The sequence below is a fragment of the Manduca sexta genome, chromosome 18 (genome assembly GCF_014839805.1).
Source record: "Manduca sexta isolate Smith_Timp_Sample1 chromosome 18, JHU_Msex_v1.0, whole genome shotgun sequence".
Lineage (NCBI taxonomy): Eukaryota > Metazoa > Arthropoda > Insecta > Lepidoptera > Sphingidae > Manduca > Manduca sexta.
In genome coordinates, this window is record NC_051132.1 from 3,914,176 (window position 1) to 3,939,531 (window position 25,356).

At 36.3% G+C, this 25,356-nt stretch overlaps 2 protein-coding genes across 2 annotated transcripts in view; one reads left to right on the top strand and one right to left on the bottom strand.

The window, feature by feature from the left end:
- The window catches only part of LOC115442823 (equilibrative nucleoside transporter 2), a 40,825-nt gene extending 23,651 nt beyond the window's left edge, over positions 1-17,174 (top strand). Inside the window, exons 3-10 of the mRNA XM_030167992.2 lie at positions 9,661-9,768; positions 10,502-10,742; positions 12,282-12,427; positions 13,119-13,348; positions 13,768-13,960; positions 14,209-14,324; positions 14,616-14,812; positions 15,119-17,174. Of these exons, the coding sequence (XP_030023852.1) occupies positions 9,661-9,768; positions 10,502-10,742; positions 12,282-12,427; positions 13,119-13,348; positions 13,768-13,960; positions 14,209-14,324; positions 14,616-14,812; positions 15,119-15,254 (1,367 nt within the window). The 3' untranslated portion in view covers positions 15,255-17,174. The remainder of the gene's footprint in view (positions 1-9,660; positions 9,769-10,501; positions 10,743-12,281; positions 12,428-13,118; positions 13,349-13,767; positions 13,961-14,208; positions 14,325-14,615; positions 14,813-15,118) is intronic.
- A 6,574-nt stretch (positions 17,175-23,748) lies between these two features.
- LOC115442859 lies at positions 23,749-25,036 on the bottom strand. The gene is made up of 3 exons (XM_030168050.2): positions 24,518-25,036; positions 24,264-24,452; positions 23,749-24,189 (listed from the first exon to the last, which is right to left on the bottom strand). The coding sequence occupies exons 1-3, from the start codon at positions 24,909-24,911 to the stop codon at positions 23,888-23,890; spliced, it is 885 nt and encodes a 294-aa protein (XP_030023910.1). The 5' UTR covers positions 24,912-25,036; the 3' UTR covers positions 23,749-23,887.
- Positions 25,037-25,356: the final 320 nt, after the last annotated feature.

Below are 25,356 nucleotides of genomic sequence, written 5' to 3' on the forward strand. Positions count from 1 at the left end.
GAAGTAGTAGATTTTTCTTAAAATTTATATTGTATTGTGAACAGTATTTAATTACTCTTTTATATTGTTTTATTAACTGTTACTGACTGTATAGGTGGCGTAGTTGTACTGCATGCGCGGTACGGCAGCGCTCTGAGGTCCTGGGTTCGAATCTCGAGTCGAGCAAAATGATATTTGGGTTTTTCTGCTCAGTATTAGCCCGGAGTCTAGAATATGTGACCGATATGGCGATAGGCTCGCCTCCAATAGGGACGGAACACACTTGTCGAAAAGTGGGTGCCCTGGTTACGCGTCTGCATAGTCCTTCGGAGACAAATGCGTGATGTGTTTCTGTTTTTTTAATAACTGTTAATACGTATATGTTATATTGTAATGCCACTATCGCCGTGCGACTCTCTAACGGTCACCACTAAGCCGTAGCCTGTGACCGACAGTCTAATGTGCATTGTTTACTTCTAACTGCATCCAGGTCGAGATAAGCGCGCCTATACAAACGCACTGACGCACGCGACACCCGATAACGCAATTTATGTTTGTTAATTATCTTTTACGTACATAGGTTTTTTAAATAAAGCCCGTGCTGAATTTTAAACTGTCCAATGCTGGGCGCGGGCCTTCGCTACTACTAAGAGTTAGGGCTAGGGCTAGGGTTAGGGCTTGTTCCATTAGATGGTTCAGTGCGCGTTGGCAGACATTGTTAGGTTTTTTATTTTATACCCTTTTATACGACTAACCGCCATTTCCAATAAACGATCCCTATCGCTTTTTTCGATCTATCTCAAAAATGGATCAATCAGAGTAATAGTTTTTGGTATGCTTACAAATAAGTTATTTTGATTGATTCATTTCCGAGATTGAAGATTGAGATTGAGATTATTGAAAACGCTGTAAATAAAAATACGAGCAAGTGGCTCTTCATACGTCTGCTTATAAATAGTAGTAGTACATGTGGGAATTTCAATTACAAAGCTCTGCATACAATGGGCTTGTCAACATGAGACTTTAACGCTTTCAAGAATACAGTCCCATTTTGAATAACACGAATTGTCAAATTTGACAGCTTAGTCATTGAAGCTAAATGTGAAATCCTAAAATGTCCAATTACTGCACTGGCTACAATGTAAACATTTATCTATAAACTGAAAAAACAGTGCTCGGACACAACTGCTTGGTGGTAGAAATACACAATGCGCTGATCATTATTCAGACGGACTTTAGTCAACGACGGACTTCCCACGCATTTTGGCTCTTGCATTCCACAATAGGCTTCTAGTTGTCAACCGCAATAATGTCTGTTATGCATTCGCTGCATTGTTCCTCCTTCCTCCGTATTGCGAACCTGACCTACATCCCTCAAGGCATTCAGATGACCGTAACAATAAATATAAGTAGAATAAGTATAGATAACTCGTGGTTTAAGGTTCTTTGCTTATCACCCTGATTGTAATTTACAGATGTATTTAGAACCACTTTCTATATTATTTGAATTGCCATTGGAGATAAACATACACACGTCACGCCTGAGAGGTGCAACCAGTCCACCTAATTTTCGCCATGTGTGTCCCATTACTTGATAGCGAATCAATCTCCATATCGGGCATAAGTTCCGGGCTAAAGGCTGATTTTTCTGTTATTGTATGAATTGATACATTTTCTGCTGAAAAGCTCTTTTCAGGTAATCAAGGTCTTGTAACCTTAGCATATCTTTTGTCGTTTTATTTGCCTTCTCTTATCTTACTCCAAAGTGAGGTCTGTCGACGGCGCAATACACTTTTTAAGCAATGTATTTTTGACTCTATTAGTTCTTGTTTAAACTATTTCGAAGCGTAATTTTTATTAGGACTGTCTGATGAGATCTTTCTTGGTCCAATTTATTAAAAAAATATAATCATCGAACTACATAGGCCGTTATCCCACGACGATGGAGCGAGAAGCCGTAGCGGAACTCGGAAAATTATACATCTACCCTCAGCATAATATGCAAAATGACTCATCCAAAAAATGCTATGATTGCGTAAGAAAATTTATTGTTCATCGATAATAATTAAGTATGCTTTGCTTTGGTCAACAGGCGACCTTACTATGTTATTTGAAGCATGGCCACAGGAAAGTGAACGCTCTCATTAAAATGTGGCACAAATTACACCAGGAAGACATGAATGCGGTCCACGGAATATTTGAATACCGCTGGTTTAAAATGTGACATTCTGTTGCTCATTTGCCGGGGATATTTGCGGGGTTCATTTTATACATGTTGATTCACATTTATACAGTATTTTCAGTAGTAGTACATTTTGTACAAATTTTTACAATTGTGTTCGTGATTTTTTATTTAAAGGTAAAAAAATATTAATTTGTGATTTGGAGTATCGTTGATTGTGGGCGCGTTTGACATTACGTCTCGTGTGTTTTCATACCGCTTTGTAAGTAGAGAAAAAAAAATGACCTGACAGTAGTATGTACAAATCATTTACTTGATATTTGTTGTTTTTTTGGTCAAATCATGAATATTTAAAAATATAATTTTGATATATTAAATAATGAAACGATTAGGGGAGTATTTCTCAAAATAAATGTGTGTGTCTAAATAGTTTTCAATAAATATTATTTATTTGTTTAGTCTCATCTCTTTTTGTTTTTCTTAATGTATTCACTGTGTATATTATTTGATAGAACAAATGTATTAAGACAAATAAAATATGAGACAGAAATTTCATAATATTTCATTAAAACTATTTCGTTAGGTACTTTTCTTTTTTTAAAATACTCAAGTTCGGTAGCTCTTGACTTATAAGCTTAACAAATCGTCAAACACTCTACCGTAGACTTTATTGATATCGCATTTGCACCACTCCGTATATGGTACTAATTGTCCATCGGATGTACGATCCACATGTTACTGCAATGCGAGTCTATTCTCGGTCGAGGATCCCCCGCTAAGGTTCAAGTACAGAGGTATTGCATGCTGTCTAATGTAAGCTTTTATATCCGATGTAATGCAATTCAATTATCGAACTGTAAGTGGAAGAGTTAGCTCAGTAAAGCTAATTTCTAAGCACTTATTCCCGCGATAGAAAGGTTTTATATTTACGCTAATTTAATAACTGTTAGCTGATGATTGTTTTTCACCTTTCCTGGTTTATTGATATCTAACAGTTTGAGTGAAACGGTCACAGAAAACATATTTAGTATACATAGTAATGTAACATAGTTAATGACACTTAATATATTAATTGAAATTTATATAAATTACATTAACAATATATTATGTTGTTGTTACACGTATTGACGTATATCATACGGTATTTAGATTAGTCATCATACGAATATACATATGTGACTAAAATAATAAACATAAAATAATTCCTTTATAAATTTTGGTTTATTAATAATGATATTTGACCAATTATGATAGTAGCAAATAATCGACCGGCAGTCTAAGTCATGTGATATTCGAAGCGCGAGTTCAGTGTGAGGAAGTGTCCGCACGTTTTGCGGTCTACACAATTGTTGAATAGTATAATTTATTATTATATGGCGCTCAATGCGTTCATAAAATAATAAGGTTACACGTGGAATACTTTATATAAATACTAGCGGCTCTGACAGAAGTTTTACCTAAAAAGGAGATAAATTTTTCCGAGTCCAGCGCTACCTACCGGGTTCAATTGTGGATTTAAACTATCTAGAGACCCATCCAGAAATACATAATATATTTCATCAAAATCTGTGCAAATGTTTAGAAGTTCGGGTACAGAAGGTTTTATATTTATCCCAAAAAAATACAACACTGTCTGCTAAATTCACATTCATCGAATCTTTGAACTACAAAAAAAAAAAAACTAAGTTAAAATACATAGTTGTTTTTAGAAATTTCCAATTTTCTGTGCAATTTTCTTGATTATTCTTTCTATAAGAACCATCTACACAGTATGAGGTTACTTTAAAAAAAGACTAACTTTTGCTCCCGGCTTCGCACGCGTGAAGGAATTTTTTGATAAAAGTTCCGGTATATATTTTCCCAGGATAGAAAGTAGCCTTTAACCGTCCCAGGGTCTTAAGCTATCTCCATACTAAATTTCATTAAAATACGTATAATAGATTTTAAGAAAATCGATATCATGCAAACAGACAGAAAAGGGGACTTTGTTTTAAAATATGCATAGATAGATAGAAAAATCGATCATGTTGTTCTTATGGCCTGACAAAAGGAGATAGAGATTCATTTATATATATAGATTAAGCATAGATCTAGAATAAGATTTTAAACCCATAGTTATTTATAGTATACGCGTATATTACAATTTTGCCATTTAATCACAAGGCATGATAGATAGACTACCATTTTGATCGCATGCATAAGTAACGAACTAAAAAGTAAAATTAGGTGATTTTACATTTGGATAGGGCCCGGCTCCCCTTATAAAGGGTGGAAAAAACAGTCGTTGAGTCAAGCTTTTACCTGCCATAGGTCACTATTATTAGTACTCTGCTCCCCACGTTAAGTTTTTATTCAAAAGGGGTCCGAAACGGGTGACAATTCAAAAACGAAAGTGGGTCACGTGACGCGTCCGTTTTTTAACTCGCGTTAGTGTACAACAGTTTTGTAAGATATTATTTTAAGTTTTCGTTCTGGCATCTGTTGGTGTGCATCCAGTAACGCAGGGTTCGATTCTGGCGACCAACGGACGTAACGTTTTTTAGTCGACCCTTTTAAGTACACTACATACACAGTGGCGAAATGTCCATATAATACGGTTTACAATACTTGGTTTTCTTATCTTTGAAAACTTGTTCAATGAAATTGATTTTAGTTTGAATTATTATACTCAAATCTAAGTAAAGTAAATAATGACTGCCTCGATAGCGTAGTTGAACTAAGTTACAACTGCAGTGTTGAAGTCTTGGGTTCTATTTCCGGGTTGGACAGTGATGGGTTTTTCTACTCCGTATCAGTCCGAAGCTTGGAATTTGTGTCCGATATGGCGACATGCTCGCCCCCTATCACATCATGGGACGGAACACGCATGGCGGAAAATGGTCGGTAGAAACAATCTTATCAAAGTGTAGTCACTTGTAAAATAAACTTCAGTCTCATAGACCATTATGTTACTCATTCAATCGAGTTGTTTATAATAATATCAGCCCTGTAGTATATACTTGCCCACGGGGGGTTGAGCACGGGCCTCCTCTACTACTGAGAGGGATTAGGCCTTAGTCCACCACGCTGGCCTAGTGCGGATTGGTAGACATCACACACCTTCGAAATTCCTATAGAGAACTTCTCAGATGTGCAGGTTTCCTCACGATGTTTTCCTTCACCGTTAAAGCGAACGATAAATTCACAAAGAATACACACATGATTTTTTAGAAAAGTCAGAGGTGTGTGCCCTTGGGATTTGAACCTGCGGACATTCGTCTCGGCAGTCCGTTCCACACCCAACTAGGCTATCGCCGCTTCGAGTTGTTTAGTTATGTAATAATTTCTCGTTCAATGCCCGCAAGACAGTTATTTCACCATAGCGTTAGGTTACAGCGGCCTGCGATGATTTCGACACGGGTAACTGTTACAAGATTTTTCCCATCAGGGGCCTTATTCTCTATCCCGCACGTTATTTTAACAGTGCGTAACAAGCACGTAACACAACGCGTCATGTTTAGTACTATAGAAATTTGACTTACAGAATACCATTCCACGCACATTTCTCGGATATAACATGACACGGCCGCGTTACGCGTTTACACTATCATACAGAATAAGGGCCCAGTGCATGAACGAAATGGATCGTCGGAACCCAGAAATGCATTCTTCATTTGTTTATTGTGCTAAGATATTTATGTAGTTATACTGAATAGAAAAAATGGGAAGTTGCAGAGTGAAAGCAATTGTTAAGGCCCTCCTCCGAGCAAACTGCCTTGAGGATTCGTTTCATACATTTATGGCGCCTAATTAAGGGCGGGAGTATGCATAGATTAACGTATAATTAAAAAAGATCCTAGACTATACGAACACAGTAGTAAAAGTGTCCAGAAAGTTACATGGCTCTGTTAGACTCCACAAACAGAAGCAACAGCATCTACAACATGTGGTATATCTGTACTGTACTCGGTATCTTGGGAGTTGAGACCTTAGATGTAAAGTCTCCTGTTAAAACTCAAGTGGGCTTCGTCTTGTTTTTATCCGATTTCGAAAAAGGAGGTTATAAATTTTTCGTGTACTTTTTTTGCTCTATATAGGACATGTTATGGCGATCGCAATGCGCCTGATGGTAAGCGGAGTGGGGTCTAGAGTGTCGATTGAGGAAATTATCCCTCGCCAGTCGACAGAATTATGCCGGCCTATTTGGAACTGGATATGGATATACACAAACTGATCCTGGTGACACATTAACGTAGGCCTCTATGGCGGGCTATACATCTTGTGTATGGAGGTGGCTATCCGGGCAAATACAAATATGCTACCACCACCCACCTACTTACCGAGTTTAAAGTTAACAAATGGTTTGAAATCCGCACCGCGTCCTCTATCCTTGAAGAGCGTTCTACGTAAACACAATTCCCAATGTCCGAGGTTATCTGGAGTCGCGGGCATCATTAATCAGTGTATCCGGCGACGATTCGTTATTTATTGTCCGTTGTGCAGCGACAAATGCGCTACACAAACCGGGGCTCGACGTGCGGCCATGTTCTAATGCTACTTTCGTTTCTCAGTATTTTTATGTTGTTATTTAGTTATTGGTGGCAGTAGGCAATTAGATATACTAAGTACTGCTCGTGGCACTGCGCGGGTGAATGACCTTTTCCGGAAGAAAAAATACTTGGACGGTAGGTCAAGGCATGTGTATTTGTGTGCGAAATTTCATCTAAATCCGTTTTTATTTTCCTATTTATATTTTACTTCGTTTTATAACATCAAAAAAAAATCGCATAAGAAAAGAAGTGGTTAAATATATTGTAGGACTTTATTGCTCGCAACAAGGCCCATTGTTCTATAAATATATTAAGTATTCCAATTATCTATTTGCATGTTCTATTTCAATGTTCAGCGCAATGAATATAAATATTACTGTTTTATTGTACAAAGAAAGTCTTCACTGTATTAAAAAGTTAACAGAAATAAGAGGCCTTAGTGCACAACATGATTATACTATCAAAACTATAACTATGGATAATCTGCATATTTTGCGTTAAAGTTTAAATCAAAGTCAACTAAGCCCGTCCAACTGGTAGATAGAACGGTAGATCATAAAATTGTATCAGGACTAATTCAAACAAAAGAAGTTTTCTGATGTGGGTCTTACTTCTCCCAATAACTGCGATTGACGGCTTAATGCGTTCGGCGCAGCTCTGAGAATCTTATGCTAAATGCAGCGGATTCAATGCATAAACTCGGCCAAAGAATTCCTTTTATATATGAATTTATCGAATCGATAAGTAAGCCGTCTATATTGCGTTTTACATTTACCGGATCTGTTTGGTCGCAATCCACTTCGCGTGCGCAAAATTTAGTGGAAGCAATCGGTGAAATGTCACCTGCAGGGATTCGGAAACGTACAAATTTGTAGGTGACGGCGCTGAATGGGAGAAAATATTGCATATTTAGACTACGGGATTTCATTTTGGCATCTATAGATAGTAAATGTTTTAAGTATGTTGAATTTGCTGTAGTATTTTTATTTGACATATAATAATATAAAATACGGCAAAGAAAATATTTGATATACATGTGATTTCAATTCAACTACAAAAACTGCCCAATTACTTTATTTTATTTTTATTTTATTTTATTAGGACATCCAGTGGTAATTACAATAAAACTTATAACTAAGTAAATCATTTAAGAAAAACACGTGTTAAAGGCATTACCTTCAGGCGTCACAGCATGCACCGAATGGAACTACTTATTTAGTTATTTAATAATAATATAGTTAACAAATAAGAAAAACATCAAAGTATGTAACAATAACAAATGTGAGAGGGATCAATGATTGTTATCATCATTTATAACTTTTAAAACCTGAGTTCGAAAAGCTGCCAATGAGTCGCTAAATACATCTATAGACTGGCCGAGAGAATTGTAAGTTCGAGACAATCTGGGTATTGCCGAATTATATTTGAGATTAGTTCTAGTTAGTGGTGGACAAAACAGACAAACAGGCTGCCTCGGCAGGCGGCTGGGTACGCGTATTTTTATGGCTCCTAATAACGGTGGGCAATCAATATAATTCCGTAAAATTTTGTACAAAAATAACATATCTAGAAGTTTCCTTCGGTCATTCAAACTAATCATTTTGAAATATTTTAATCGGTCAGCATAGGAATTAAGTTCTGCGTTTGACTTATTGTGATAACCGAAATAGTCGCAAACATAAATACTTTACGCCCATAAACTTAAGGTGGTAGCTCAAGGTCCATTTTCATACATTTTGTTTCGGCTTTAATCTGGGTAACTAAACAAGTATTGGCAAGTAAAGAATTTAAATTCACGTCTAGTTAGTGATTAGTTCTCGCAGTTGAAGAAAAATGTAAAAATAATTAATAATCATGGATATTTCTGCCTTTAAAATTTCGTCATATTAAATTTTAAAGGCCGAAATATCCATGATTATTAATTATTTTTACATTTTTCTTCAACTGCGAGAACTAATCACTAACTAGACGTGAATTTAAATTCTTTACTTGCCAATACTTGTTTAGTTACCCAGATTAAAGCCGAAACAAAATGTATGAAAATGGACCTTGAGGTATCGCCTTAACAGTTTAATTAACTTGAGTTCGAATGTCTCACTTCGCCATGAGGTCGGTTTAATATTATTTGGTTTTAAAACATCTATTAGCCCAAATCCCTTTTAGAATGTCATCTAACGGTACCATTTTCCGCTTAAATGCGTTCGGAAATCGTTTGAAACCACCTCGTAAAGTTAAACAATTTGTCCAAAAGTATTTTACTTAATAAGCACTTTTACACACGTGTATACCAATTTGTGCGCTATAAAAATGAAAAAGTTTATTACCATTACGAGGAGCGTTAATAGACCCATTGTTGGATTCTGAAATTGACCGATGTAGGGTCCGCTCGGTTTGCCTACTCGGTTAATTGTGAAAGAAATTATTTCGTGAATGTAGTTTTTTTTCCTTCGTGACTACAGTTTTTGAGCCGAGCTAAATATCGCCGACCTAGTTTTGAGGTAATTTAGTTTTTTGTCCCCAGTATTTGTAGGTACAATTTGTAAAGAAGCCGGTTTTGAAATTAAGTTGCCAAAGGAAATTGAAGGTGTAGAAAATGAGGGTAAACTCTTTAGTCGGATTTTATGTAAGCGTGACCATTAGGCGGTGCCTTTCGTCACGGCGAGTGTAAGTCAAAAGCCAGTCTAGATTTTATTTTTTAAACTGATGCAAAATTTTGTAATTGACATAGACTGTTAATGATTGTTTATGGCACTGGTTTCTATAAGATTCATAGACACATAGCATAAAAAAGTAATTATGTATTCAATTAATACATAACATATGGATATAACTGAAAATTTAATTATATTCATAAACAAGAAGTATATAGGCGAACTTTAAGCCAGAGGCATTTTTGCATTGCAAATGTGATAATCTAACGATGTAGTTGCTTAGCGTATTTATTTATCGTTGTTTATTGTTGTGTTGCAGGCTGGGAGGCGGAGGGAGAGAAGGCGCCGTTCCTCCGGAACGAGCCCGTGAAACTGACACCCGCGTGGGAGGCCACCAACCTGCCCAATGACACGCTCAACTTGAAAGGTAATCGCGTTTTAAATAACTGCCACGGGGAGAGGGCACTACACCTTTATACAAAAAAAAAACCTTATTATGGTATATATAGGTATATATAGGTAAAATAGCCTTATTATGTAGTATATAAGGTTATATTCCCGTGACACACGTAAATGTCTAGTAGCTGTCATGTTTGCCGGCAAACATTGAGATGCTTTAACATAACGTTACTTAATAATGTACTGTGTCAATTAATAGATATTGATGACATAAGTTCAGCTTTCATCCATGATAGAATTAGTATAGAACTAATTTTTGCAAGTATTACCGAGCTTAGCCAGCCTTTGCTATCAGGCACAAATTACAAACCCGAATATTCAAAAGGTTTTAGAATCTGAAACAAACATGTTGATTGTTTTACCTTCAAATCCAGCATAGGATCTCACCGGAATATAAGAGTAGGTATTAATATTGTGTAAAAATTTGACAAATAATACATTCCAGTGGCGAAGTTGTTTTAATGTCCGTAAACGAGACGGATTAGCTGATGATCGGTGTGACACACCAAAAGAATCGTTGATGCTCTGTATGCCGAAGAAAATTTATGGGGATTAGAGAAGAAAAAAGATGTAGGGAATTATCTGGGCTTCCAGATGGAAACCCGGATAAGCCCAGATAATAATAGTGAGATAGATATCTCACTACTCTAGTAATCAATGAGTAGAGTACTGTAATTGGCAATACGTCAATCGTGTCTTAGGTATAGCCATGGACCTAGCACCGCCCAAGGACAAGTACCACATAATATTCCTGACGCTGATGCTGCACGGACTGGGCACGCTCACCGCCTGGAACATGTTCATCACCGCCAAGGACTACTTCGTGAAGTACAAGCTGGTCAACGCGCCGGACTACGCGGACAACTTCCACCCGTACGTGGGCTGGGCGAGTCAGATACCGAACCTGCTGTTCAGTTGGTTCAACATATTTGTTAAGATCGGGTGAGTTGACTATAATGTTGAAGCGTGACCAGGAAAATATAAAACCTGCTTTGTTTGTGCAAACTTTTTGTTTTAAAGTTAACGTTGTCAGTATAAGAAATTAGTTCCATAATTAGCCAAATGGGCGAAGATTTATTATCCTGGTCGAAACTTCTAATCTAACTAATATTGTAAAAAAGTTTGTGAAGATGTTTGTTTGAAACAGACGCAACAACTGCTAAATGGATTTCGATGACATTTGGTTCATGGATAGGCTATGATCTGGATTTTTATCTAAGAATAGTTATAATGTCTTTTATTATTCTTGACTATAATGTGACAAATTCCTTCCCACTTCCAACGCAGTGACGTCACTTATTTGTTGTGTCGTCACATGTATCTAGTGGGTACATTAATGCCTAACTAAAACACACGCATATTTTCACAATGAATTTATGTGCACACAAGTTTTGCGACAATTAACATTTATATTAACAATATACTACCGTAATTACAGAGGCGGCTCTAGCTCATGTGCCGCCTGTGTGCAAGAAATTCCTTAGCGCCCCCTAGGAGACAATGTAATATTTAATAATAATATTAAATCAAAAGTTATTGTGTAAAGTAAAGAAGCCGCTTGCCAGCCTTAGCCTTGGCCGTCGCGAGCGACGCATGTCTCTTTGAAAGTGTGTCCCCTAACGCACTGCGCCCGTGTGCAGTGCACACCCTGCACAATAGCTAAAGCCGCCTCTGCGTATTTAATTAAAATATGTTTCTGATATAAGTGTAAGTAACTCTTATGAATGAAAAAATACTTTGACCCGCTAAATTTTTAGCCTAAAATTTGTTTTATGTTTTTAAATATTTCTTATGAATTCTTGGTAATATTTAATCTGTTTGTGTCTGTACCAAATAAATAAACACACTCCCAAACATCATCACAATTTTATTTATTTTTTTATTATAAGGTTACGCATATTAAGGAGTCTGCGATATAGCTGAGTATATTTAATACGAGTCCTCGTATTTATCATGGTACGACCAGTGTCAGATTTATACTTTCCTCAAGTGTAGACACTTCAAGCTGTAAGCTATACTTATATTACGGATAGTGGCAACACCACCGGTAGTGTTACCACCGTCACCGGTAGTTCAATCATCGACGAGGAATTGGCTATTGGACTTCCCTCGCACAATAGTCTTTGCAGAGACGATTTCCGACTTACCGGTATGCAGACGGCAGACGAGAAGTCCGTTACCCGACAAATAATGCCTGAGTTTGGCGTGCAGTATGCTATGCACACCTGTAATTTTACCGAGGTCTTATTCCTAAGACAGCGAGAAGCTCAGCCCAAGAGCTGACTCCTGGGATGGTTGCGGTTGCATGTACATGAAGACCTCGCGACCTTCGGTATAAGGGAGAGTGTAGTATAGGAGGTTTTAGTGTGTAGAATGGTTTAGTCTGGTGAGTCCGTCAGAAATAGCAAAGCGCATTTTAGCGTGTAAATGATTTCTCAATCTACATTGTGCAGCGAAATTGAATGAATGTTTGTTTTGCAGCGGCAACTTGACGACGCGCATAGTGTGGTCGTTGATGATCGAAGTGGCGATATTTGTGTTCACCGTCGTCCTGGCCATGGTGGACAGCTCCGAGTGGCCAGAGGTGTTCTTCTGGCTCACCATGGTGTCGGTCTTCTTTCTTAACGGTGAGTTTGGAGTAATTTTTACCTCGTTTTATATGACTTCCAGATCAACTGCTGAAATGGACTAATCGAAAAGGTTCGCTCATCGCGTTGACTCCACCAGCAACACAATTAATTCTTGGGATTGCGGGTGTACAAACGGCCTTGGTTTTTGGTCCGATAAAACCAAATACGTTTTAATTTCTGTTAGCTCTGGATGAAACCTGTGGCCTCTCACTCCATTCAATTCATCAGCCGTGCCACCAAAGTAATGTGTTTATTTAATATTCTGTCTGGTTTATTTTAAACAGAGTAAGTGTTGATTAAATTCGTTATATTATTTGAATCGTTTGTTATTTTCGGTTTCGGCAATAATGCGATAACTACTTTCCCACTTCCAACGCAGTGACGTCACTAATGTATTGTGTCGTCACATTTTTCCAGTGGGTACATTAATGCTTCACTAAAACACACGCATATTTTTACAATGAATTTGTGTGCACCTAAGTTTTGCGACAGTCAAATGTTTAAACATATTGATCTAGCTTTTTTTGTAATAAAATAAAGGTCTCTTCTATACTCTAATCGTCAATTCTAAGCCTGAAAAACTCAATTGTGTCAAATTCCTTAACTGTTAGTGTAATTTAAAATAATCATTTGAAGCAATATCTCAAAAAGTTTTACCCGTCATTAATTTAAAATTATTTTTTCACAGCATTCAACGCGATATTCCAAAACTCCGTGTACGGTGTAGCAGCCCGCCTACCTCCCAAGTACACTGGCGCTGTGGTGCTCGGCTCGAACATCTGCGGTACTCTGGTGGTGTTCCTCAGTTGGACGTCGGAGCTGTTCGACAGCATTCGCACCTCAGCCATATACTACTTCATAGGCGGCATGTTCGTGCTGCTCATATGCTTTGACACGTACTTCGCGCTGCCGCTCAATGTGAGTACCATTAAGGTCGAATGTTGCCTGCATCAGTGACATTAGCTAGAAATTTAGATTAGAAAGAACTATATGATTCGATGTTCTTGAAGTTTCAATTAGAAAATACTATATGAATAAATTGTTGAACTGCTTGCGACCCTAAGAATCTGAAATTATAATATGTATTGTTACTGATTTGTCTGGACTAAATATTATTATGATAACAACGTCTCATCGGGAAAATTATTATTAGGTTGTTCTGCTCAGAATCAGCCCATAGTCTAGAATTTGTGTCTGATATGAGGATATTACTCAAGTTCTATCACAACATGGAAAATTCATGACGAAAAGTGGGTGTACTGGTTGCTTCTCCGCCTACCCCTTTGGGGATAGCAGGCGTGAAGTGTTATAATGTGTGTGTGTGTGTGTGTGTGCAGCGCTACTACCGGTACCACGACACGCTGCAGCAGCGCACGCTGCGCGTGAACCCGGCGCTGGCCGCCACGCCGCAGCGCGCCGCCGCGCCCGCCACGCCCTACGGCGCCATCCTCGCGCACTCCTGGGTGCAGCTCTACAACATATTCCTCACCTTCTTCGTCACGCTCACCATCTTCCCCACCGTGCATTCAGGTACTCACTACCTTACTGTATTTACAGTTTAATTTATATCAGGAAGCTAGTTATGCTTGTCTTATGGCAAGCACAATAGTTGCCTATAAATAGAAAATTCATTTAAAACCTATAAAGTATGTAACATTAATGCCATTTTCATTCCGGGACAAAATTTGTTGTCTGATTATGTTCCTGGCTGACATTCCATTATACACTTCATAGTATTGTATGATGAAAAATTAATACAAAGAATATTATTTTTTCAGAAATTAAACCAAACACACCTGATTTCCTGGGCACAAAATTCATGATGATCACATGTTTCTTGACGTTTAACTTCACTGCTATGGTGGGCAACATCACAGCCAGTCTTGTGCAGTTTGTAAGTATTACTCTGTTCTGTACAAAATATTCTAAGGATTATCCAAATGTTAAGCAAAAAACTTATGAATCAGTAGATTTTGCTTGTGGTATGTGAAAGTTTTTTCTCAGAATGAAAAAAATACGATAATCGAAAGGTTTTCTACGTCACGTATAAAAATACTATGTGAATACATTGCTGCTTCAAAGAAACACAACTACAAACCGACAAGTACTCTCAAATTTATATAATATTGCAATATGTTATTCGAAATGCCGTCAACCCTCATTTATACTTATATTTCCTTTCCAGCCTAATCGTCGATGGCTAGCTTTGTTCACGACGATAAGGATACTGTTCATACCATTCTTCCTGCTATGCAATTACATACCGGACAAACGGACATTGCCCATATATGTCACCAATGATTGGGTGTATTGGGTGGTCTCCGTGCTGATGGGCTGGAGCTCTGGCCACTGCAGCTCCCTTGGGATGATGTATGTTAGTGGGTAAGTATCTGTAATATTTATAAAGCATACGCGTTTTATTGCCGAAGGCAGGCAGATGTGATAGAGTATTGTAAAGCAACTATCCTAGCACCAGTCATAGATATCTATAATCAAAAGTGTCTCTTCCAACTTTATGAAACTTGGGAGTGAGGATTCGTTCCTCGAGTCCGTTGGTTGCGTACATAAATATTTGTATCTTGTTTATGTTGTAGGATAGACCCTTGTAGTTGTTGATATCCATGAAAGTGGTCCCAATACACTATTGTGTATAGTTTCTCTATCCGTAACTTATCTTCGTATTTCCAGCACGGTGGCGCCAGAGCACGCATCCACTGCGGGCATGATCGGCGGCGCGACGCTGGTGACTGGCATTGTTGCAGGCATCACGTTCTCCCGCTTCTGTCCCATCATAGTCACCATGGAGTTGTGGCGCGGCATCTAGCGCATGCTTGCCTACCTCGCCACCTACTGGGACCTCGCTGTCAAGTGGCTGGGCCATTGAACTCCAAGTGTTCAGTCAGGCCACTCCACTAAGAGCTGAGCTGATGGGCCATTCTGGACTTCAAGCAAACCGTGTAACAGAACCATATGTGTTCATGTGTTGGTGTTTCTGTGACAATTAAGTGAATGGGTGATCTAATGTATTCATATTATCGCAACATTTTGTTTGTTATTGACTAAAGATTTAAAGGATTAGTGACAAAAAAACAAATTATGACAATAGTTTATTTGAAAGTGATTTTTAATATATATTTATTCTTTACAAATAATATCTTTATAGTTTTTACTAGCAAATACTAGCTCAATGTTGCGATGGTATTATTTAAAACAATGACAAGTGACGTGACAGATGGTGAAGTGGCAAATTATTGCTTTTATAAGATTGGTTTGATTAGTTTTTGTGTTAGTGAAAATGTTAGTTTAAGAGAATATTATTTATTTTCACTATAATTTGATATTTGCATTTACGATGTAACTAATCTTGCGTACTGTAAGTATTATTTGACCAAAACCCTTGAATCCGAGTCAGAAGCTATGACTGTTAATATTAAATGTTTATTTTGGTGCTTTGTATCATTTAAGGGCAAGTGTTGACTTGTTTTGATAAAGACATCTATACAGATATAAGAACAGCTCTTTGGGGTAACTAAAAGGGTTAAGTTTAAAGCTCTATAAAAAACATTTGACGTAAAGTTTGATGTTAATTTAATACACACAAATTATTACGTATATTTTTTTTCATGTTTGGTTAGAGAGATTGGTTTTAGCTCATTTAGTTATCCTAATGTTATTGAAGTAACATGGCTATGTAAAGTTATACATACTGTTAATGTTTGTAAGTGGCATAGAATATATTTATTATATATGTAGCTAGTACAAAACGGTTGGATATATGAGCGTTATATATGATTAGCATAGTTTTTATAATAAGTGTTTAAGAGCTACATTGTTTGTTTAAATTTTATGTATTTTGAGACGATTATGACTTGTTCAATTAAAGATCATGCTCTGCTACGTTTTTTACTATTTGCTGTAATAAAGTTTGAGTTAATATGTGAAGTTATTAGCATTACTATATGTATACTTGGTTGTTTTCCTTAAAAATTAATTAAGTAAAATCTGCTATTTTCCCTTTATTCCTAATTTGTAACAATAAGTATGATAACTAATCCAAAGTGCTGTATTTAATGTAATGACTAATGTTAAAAGATAGACAAGTTTGTTTTAAAATCATGAAATCGTGGATAGTTTTAAGACGCACAAGAATCTGTTTGTGGTAATAAGTTATCTGAATTTGAACATTATAAATATCTGAATTTGCATGACTGTTGAATATCGACAGAGTGTACGCTTGTACTTTGATATTAGTCTGATTCATTTGGGGCGCCATTTTGACTGCTTTGAGGCTGGCAACTGGTTTTCCTTTTATTTTATTGAAGTTATTGTTTGGTCTAATAACATTTAGATGTCGCCATTTTTTGTTAGTAAACTTATGTTTGGCAGACTGGAATCACCTACTTTATCGATATCGATATGGAGACTGGTTCAACAAAGTTATGTGGGTTGAATTGATTATATAGTTAAATCACAAGATCGAGTTAATTTTTAAGTAATTATTTTGATATCATTAATCGATATTTATAAGTTATCGATATCGATAAAATGCAATTTATTAGGTCGATACTGGCAGATGACTTTAGTGCTTAGATGTTTTATTTTTACCTTCCTTGTGTTCAAGACATAAACCAAATATTTTTAATCCACGAGATTCAAGAACAAAAATTCATTTTGTTTTCATAAGTCGACCATTGTTGGTTCAATAGTGTGTATTTATTTCATAGTAAAATGTTTTTTTTCCATATTTAGTATTTTTATTTTCTTTTTTTAATTGTAGGTAGTTGGGTGTGCTGTTTTGAAACGCGTAGTATGTCAGAAAAAAAATCCCAATCAATAATCGATTCTAATCGTTAAATCGGATCGATACCGAAAATCAACTATTAATAAATGTCATGTGTAAGCATTTAAAGCAAATTGTTCTGATTGGTGCATTTCTGCGATCGGTCCGAAGATAGTGACGTAGAATTCTTACTAGTTTGGGAAGTTGCTGACTCTCTACTTTGGAAACAAAAATATCTGATGAACACAAACGGAAGGGCTTCATAGTAACCTCGACTTGGCCGTTCTATATTTAGCTTTGCGCCAACAAGTCTCGATTACAGGAATAACCGTTTATCGACTAATGACACTGTAGTGCATTTGTCTCCCGCGATGTAAGATAGAAATGGTTTGTTATTTTAGCTAAATATAGCTTATCAAATCTTAAAAGCCATCTATCCGTTTTATTTATCGATTTAAAAAAATAAGTGTGTCTCCTAAGCAATTTTTACTGTATCATACACAATGAGAATAAATTAATCGTATACCGCTAGAAATCGAATTATAACAATTATTGACATTTCAACTGAAATAACATTTTTTTTTATGTGTGTCATTGAAATTTAAGACTAAGCCAGTCGAAACCGGTCGAAGCAATTCCTCTAAACCGCTATTAAGACAGGGGAGTAGCACCCTTGGGTTGGTAAGTTTAGGGGGCGGCCAAATTTGTGAATTAAAACCTTAATTTTTTTTATCTTATGGAATGTACCTGTAGTTAGGGGCGCGCGTGACTCTTATTTGTTGAATTGACTGCTCTCACGCGGTATCTTGGGCGATAAAAGCCCCCGCTACGCTGTGTTGAGGTACTATGAGAGCCTTTGATGGAACATTGCTTGGAATGTCTGCATGTTGTAAATACAGTAATAAACAGTATAAAGGAGTTGTGTACAAGTTTAGTTCGGTTAGTAGTGCTTATGAATGTTGTACGATACCCTGGTGCCTTATCCATCTTCCATTGGTTTATCACTGATAGAGTAAGTTGTTGAACAAATAGTCTAGTGAGACCACATCCTAACTTGTAGGGTTTGTTTCATTTTGTACATTATTTTATATATAAAAGCAATTAGTACGAAAATGAAACCCTTATGTGAAAATAATATTGAAATTGGTTAAGAAAGATGGCAGTAATTCATATTTAAAATATTGCAACAAATAACAGTGGGCGCGTACCTGGGATATCGCACCATCTTATTCTTTCGCACGCATCGTAATCTCCGATGACGTCACGTGCGCGTATTGCGCCTCTCCTCATGTTTTGACACTTTCCCCTTCTTGGCCTGAACGCATAGTGTTCTCAATTTCAGTTTTCTTTGACTTAGTTTAGCTTTATTTATTTCAATATTAGGCAATTAATCACAGCACCCCGTTCTATCTTATGCCTACGCAGTAGACACTGCAAAGACGCCCAACCCTAAAGCACTGAGAAATAGACTTTTTATCAGAGCATTGGTCTGTACCTGCATACCAGCGTTTGTGAATACGAAGCTGAACAGTGTGGAGCAACACGCACGCCTCAGTTAAGTTAAAGTCGCGCGTTGCGTTACAATAACTGCGTCCGAGATCCCGCATTCACCATATTTAGGACGCAATATTTTCTTTTTTTCTTTCTTTCAATATGAGACGAAGTTCTAGCATGGCATGAAAAGTGGCCTGTAACATCAATATGAGCATTTCCAATTCTCATATTTCTCAATATTAGCAAAGCCTTCATAAATCCTCCGCAGTTTAGTGTTGTCGGTCACAGCTGTAAATTGTCATGTTAATCATTGCTCCATTGCTTCAGTTGCTTAAAAAGCATAACATACCGAGTCATGGCTGCATGTATATATCGTTAGGGTGTGGTTTCTAGGAATGGAGTTTTATTTGCATGTAATATTTTTTTGGTATTGAAATTACATATTAATATTGATTTATATGTCCAACGAAGTATATTTCGTGAAATAAATAATACGTTTTAATAAAACTGTCGAATTGGCGCAAGAAGGGAATCGTAGATTTCCGATTTAAAGGGCAGTTGTATTGCAATTTGAGTGTAGAACGCAAGATCGTAGCGAATAAGTGTTGGTACACCAAGCAAGTTGTTTGCCCATAATAAGTTTGATATAGATATTTACTTATTTGAAGTAATATAATAGAAATATGGATTATTCTAGAGCCTTTTTAGTTATGAAATTCGGCAGTTTTATGAAAATGTTGATCGTCATACACATCCAATAGAAAATATAGGAGTTTATTCCGATGACAATAACGAAGTATTGAAAATATTTACCATAAAAAATTATAAATATTAGTATTTAAATATTCAGAGTATTATAATGAGAGACTTGAGTCGATTCTGGGGGTGATAGTACGAAGATGCCAATCAATACTTTGATGTGATTCATTGTAATATATGGAATAAATCACTGCCATATTTAAGTTCCTAGAAATGTTCGTCTTAACGCCTTTAATGAAAGGTAAGCTGTTATTAAATGGAGTACAAAGTTAGTAATTAGGAGGGTGTAGAAATCAGATTCATTGTTTGTTAGTATTTATCTCTTAAGCAATTTTTCTTATACTTTTGCCGTCACTTAATATGTCGCATAAGGTTAGGGATTATTTTCTGTCTTCGGGGGCAATTACAGGCGTTCTAATGGAAGGACAGCTTTGATAGCCTTATAAATAAATAGGGTTTTTTTAAATTCTGACCTATACAGTAATTGAAGCTCTCCTTCGAAGAGAACACCCGTAATTACAAAAAGACGGAACGCCCCTATAGACGGAATAGGGCCCCTGACTTTATCTATCTTTATGAATTTTGCATAAAATATTTACGACGTTTCATCTACTTCCATTTATCGAAGGCGGAGGATGAATTGAACAGTAAATACAAGTTACGTATAAAAAATATAATATATTGTTGTTAATTAAAGTACTTAAAGCTTCCGTAAAATATAGCTATAAATAAAATCGGTGTAAAAAAATATAAGACTATTTCAAAATATCTCCAAAAATCCACTCCTCCAACTAATATCTTCAGAATCGACTTTATTGTATATTAAATCGTCATAAACAAAGTAATATGATGAAACTAGCGATAGAGTTACGTCTTGGCACTTGTATTGTTTCCACTTCGCTATTAAGATTTTAATATTCACTATACATATTGCAAAGCGAACATTTGCTCTTCTATACTATTGATAAACTTAAGGCTGAATTGTATGCAGGGTGACAGTTTCCCGTGAAATTCTACATTATGTAATGTATAGATCAAAAAATCATATTTAGTCCAAAAATATTATTATTCTTCATAAATGCATTCTAATTTATTAATTCAAGTGGCCTTTACCACAGCTAATATTTTCTTTTTTAAAATACCGCGATTATTTTTTTTTACAAACGTTTGTTTTGTTCGATAATTTTCTAGCACTCCTTTAGAGCCGTTTTCAATAATTGATCCCAATCTCGATCTTCAATCCAATGCACTGAATAAACCAATCAAAATAACTAATTTGTAAGCATGTTAAAAAATGTTTTTATTGGTCCATTTTTGATAAAGGTCAAAAAAGCGGTAGGGTTCATGTGTTGAATATGGCAGTTAGTAATGTTAAGATTTTGCGCCACAAATATCCTCTCTTATTTAGATTTGCTTATACGGATACATGTTTGCCTACAATTCGGTCTGTAAAAATATGAATGTAACAAATCAATGTATGCCTATACATAAACTTATACTATATTCGTTCTTATCTTTGCAACTATGTACCTAAACTATATTAGAATTATTGTGTGTTCTATTAGTATATCGTATATTATATGTACTTGATCCTCTATAAATATGACGGGAGTCAGTGGAGTGAAGTTACATTTAAAAATATTGGTCAATGAGGTCTGATGTTTACGCGAGTATTAGACTTTGAAATAAAACTATTTTACGGATTTTATCCACGGGGATGTCTCGGACCATGAAGCTTGCAAAGTCTTCGAAACGTCGGGAGAAAATATAAATATAAATAACGGCGATGAAAAACGTAAATAGTATTATTTCAATGAAAGTCAAGTTTGCGACTCGAGCTTTAGACTAAAGTGATGATTTCATATGGGCAAAGCCTATTAGGTTAATATAATAATATATAATAACTATACTGTTTAGTGTCTTGGTATCTATATATATTTCTATGGTTCTGAATATTATCTGTAGCTCAGTGGATGGTAAATCAGTTGTGTAGAGAGACCATGAGTTAAATTGCTGCGCCAAGACACAATGCTTAGACAAAAGGCAAAATCGATTAAATTTATATATTTTTCGTTTTTATATGTAATATCACTTCATTGATATAAAAATATGTATAATATTCACTTTAAAGAGTACCTCGATGCACTCCTTAGTCGAAGGCTGTGAAATAAAAGCTTTAACCTTCTCATTTGTAGATATCACACCCATCATCATCATGGTACTAAATTAACTAAGTGTCTTTGATCAACACATGATATATTCTACCTAACGTGTCTTATTTTGCCAAAAGAAAGTGCTTCAAAACCATACTTGGTTAATTTAGTACGTAATATTTGGAAATCTTTTGAAAATGGCTGCAGATTAACAATTTTTGTATGAAAATAATGATTCTTTATTTTTATTATAATATTTTTTCTTATCTATAAATAAAAATACAGAGAATGTGTACGCTCTGCCAAGGAATGGAAAAAAGATTGTCGAATTATGGATGCCCTAGTTTTATCTTTATATTAACATAAATTATAACTATAAATATCCGTATTCGTGTCTGCAGTGGATTTTCATGAGATATGGCCTTTTAAAAATATTTATTATAATATTTGTCAAGTACAAAATATAATTTGACCTTACTTGTGACTCGCGAGTAGTGTAGTCGTCCTGACATAGCCCTACTACTTATTGTAGTGTCCTTGTAAATACAATATTTATACTATATTTGTATACTATCTAGATAGAGCACTATATAGAAATGTATATTAGTCTTTATATTCCTCGAAACTTCCTTAATATTTCTACCTTAATGTGGCAAGTGCTAAAATGTTCAAAATATGATTATCATATTGTGTTCAAGATATCTGTTCTGTTATTTCGAGCGACTTGCTCGTTTCACCATTCATTTGCTTAAAATTATATGATTTCTTTATTACGTTGATATAAGAATTAAAATATTTTTACATGTAAATCTATTTTATACATTGAGTCATTTTATCATTTGCCATGCGATCGTCTATTGCGTCATTTTATCCAAATAAAGTATAAAGTAAAACAATATTTAAACTTTCAGATTTCGTAAAAAATCATAAATGTTTAACAGATAATTCGATTTTGATGAGTTGTCGCATTAACCGTCGTGAGCCTATTTAGACTAGTATAAAAATGAGTGGGCCTTTTTCAGATGATATTGACAATTTTTTAAACGTAAATAGCTGATATACCCAGTGTTATTTAACAAGTATGAGAAGCTGTATAAAAGTCACTAAAGTACATTCAAATTTCCAATAAAAAGTTATCGTTTTTGGCCGCGGGTAAATCCTGATGGCTATGTTTGTAAATTTACATTACGAAGTAAACGAGATTTTGGACAATAAATAATGAATCTCTTACCGTCTTACGAATACGTCTGGTAGTCGTATTTTTCCACTTTTCCACATATCTATAGCAACAAACACTTCTACAAATATTTCACTGTTCACTCGGTAAAGATACTCATGTTTAAAATAAACGATTGAAAAATAAAAATGTGTTTTATTTTTGCGTTCTTTTCAACATGTAGCGAGTAAGAAATTTACTTCTGAAACTGGAACCCCAAGAGAGTTCAGGTTATGGGCCTTAACAAGATATCTTTCTACAATTGATAATACTCATAGAAAACAAAGAAAATGGGAATAACATATTATCATAGCGATAGACTTATCGCAAGGATATGTCAAAGGCATCTTGTCTAAGGCCCCAGTCATGTTGATAGTCGTAAAAACTAAGCCAAATTTCTCCAACATGCCTAAAAAAGGCTGTAGCGCCAATCCATGCAGTGGAATATGAGCAAATAGCTGCTATAGTATCTAATGAAAGTAACTTATTTGATCAAACCCATGGGTTGTACTATGTATGTGCTTAGTTTGTATGTATGAGCGCTACGACGATAAATGGATATTGAATTTTTGATAAATACAGGACCTTATTAAGGAATGTAAAAGTTTTTCACCGCATATAAGGCGTGAAAATATGATTCCCTTGGGAGTTGATTTGGGTCATATTCGGATGTCATATTAATTGACTTATTGTCCCACTTACATAGCTTTCTCATTCGGTACAGTTTAAATAATTTAATAATTCACTGACTCCTTCAAATAACACGTGACATCCAGAAATGGAGTATTCATCTTTGGAATTTAATTTAGCTAACATTTAGATGGTTATTGACCTCATAATTATTTTTCCGGTAAACACAGTCTTGTTGACATTTCACATATCCTTAGATGATAAGGGTTATTCAATAACGCAATCATTGAAAAGACAACGAGTTCTTTATTGTGTAATAAATAAAAATAAATAGTTGTCAATAAATTAACTAAACCCTAACAGTTTCGTTCGTGCGTGCATCCTATGTACATTCAGTTGTGTTTTATTTACATGAGGTATTTGGTTTAATAGGTGGGTGATGACGAAGATGACGACGACGACGAGATTGATGACACGCTGGAGTAGCTCGGCGACTGGTTCGATGACGCTGAGGCGTTGGAGTCACCAGGGTAGTACGAGCTGTAGGCGAGCTGCGAGGGGTCCCACACGCGCGAGTAGGGGCCGGAGCTGGCCGGCTCCCACTGAGGGCTGTACGAGTCCTGAGGGGCGGCCGGGGTCGAAGCCGGTGGGCCGTACTGGGAGGCGGGAGGGCCGTATTGAGGAGCAGGAGGCGCGTCAGTCGGGGTCATCATCATCATCGGCATGGCTGTGAAAAGAAATGTGAATAAGCTTTTTGTACTTTATCGCCTTTTTATGCTACAAACGGATGGTAATTCCCACCTCCTTTCTTCATCAGTAAGTTGTAGACAAGGAATCCAACGACCAGAGTGATGGCCAGTTTGCTGAGGATCAGGGCCTTGATGGCTTTGATGCCGATGATAGATACCAGGATGGGCATGAGAGCCTTCATCTTGAGCTTGAGCAGCAGCAGCACTGGCAGCAGGAGCTTCTTCTTCAAGAGGCCTCGAGCTGCAACAAACATTAAATGTATAATTTTGAAGTTTAATCTTATTTTCACGAATATAGAATACTACCTTCGCCATTGCTGTCGTCTTCCGGGAACTGAACATCCAATCCTTTATCAGCTCTGTATGAGACCTCGGCGCTCTGGAACAGAAACTCAGGTAGTTGGAACCTGAACTCGTTGGTCTGCAGAATCCTCGCGGCGCGTTCGAAGATCACTTTGTCGATGTGCTTGGAGTCCAGGGCTCTCGCCGACTCGGCCGTCACGCCAGCGTTGGTATCCAGGTACGAGAGAACTTTCACTTTGAGGCATGACATAGGTGACTCAGCTTCGAAACAATCACTGATAACACTGTCCAATAGATCATCACTTGTCCTTAACCGCGGCATCTCGATTTCGTTGTCCCTGATGCTGTAACCGTGCACGAGGGCGGCCGAAGCGATAAGTAAACACAAACACTTCATTTTGATATTTCACTTTGTCATTAGATTTGATTAATTAGACGTACGGCCCGGCCGGTTAATGGTACAACAATGATTTAATTTTCAATGGGCTTGGTTTTTATATGTGATCCTTTGGGCGGCGAGGCGCGCGCTGTCCGTGCGTGCTCTGAATAGAAATTGTTATCATACTTGGCAAACTATTTAAAGAAAGTCCTGCTCGGTGAGAGTGACGTATTTTTATGGTAAAATATTATATTAATAATTCTGTTTCATTCGTTATGTGTCAATAGTGCCTTAAATATATTTGTTTTATGCAAGATGTTGATTTGTTTAAATTAACAAATATCATCATCTAGTACCTAAGAGTTATTTAAACTATCATATATTATGTAAAATTAGAGAAAGTATTAATTATAGACTATTCAAATCATACTTTCATCTTAAATTAGAGAAGGCCTGTTAAAGC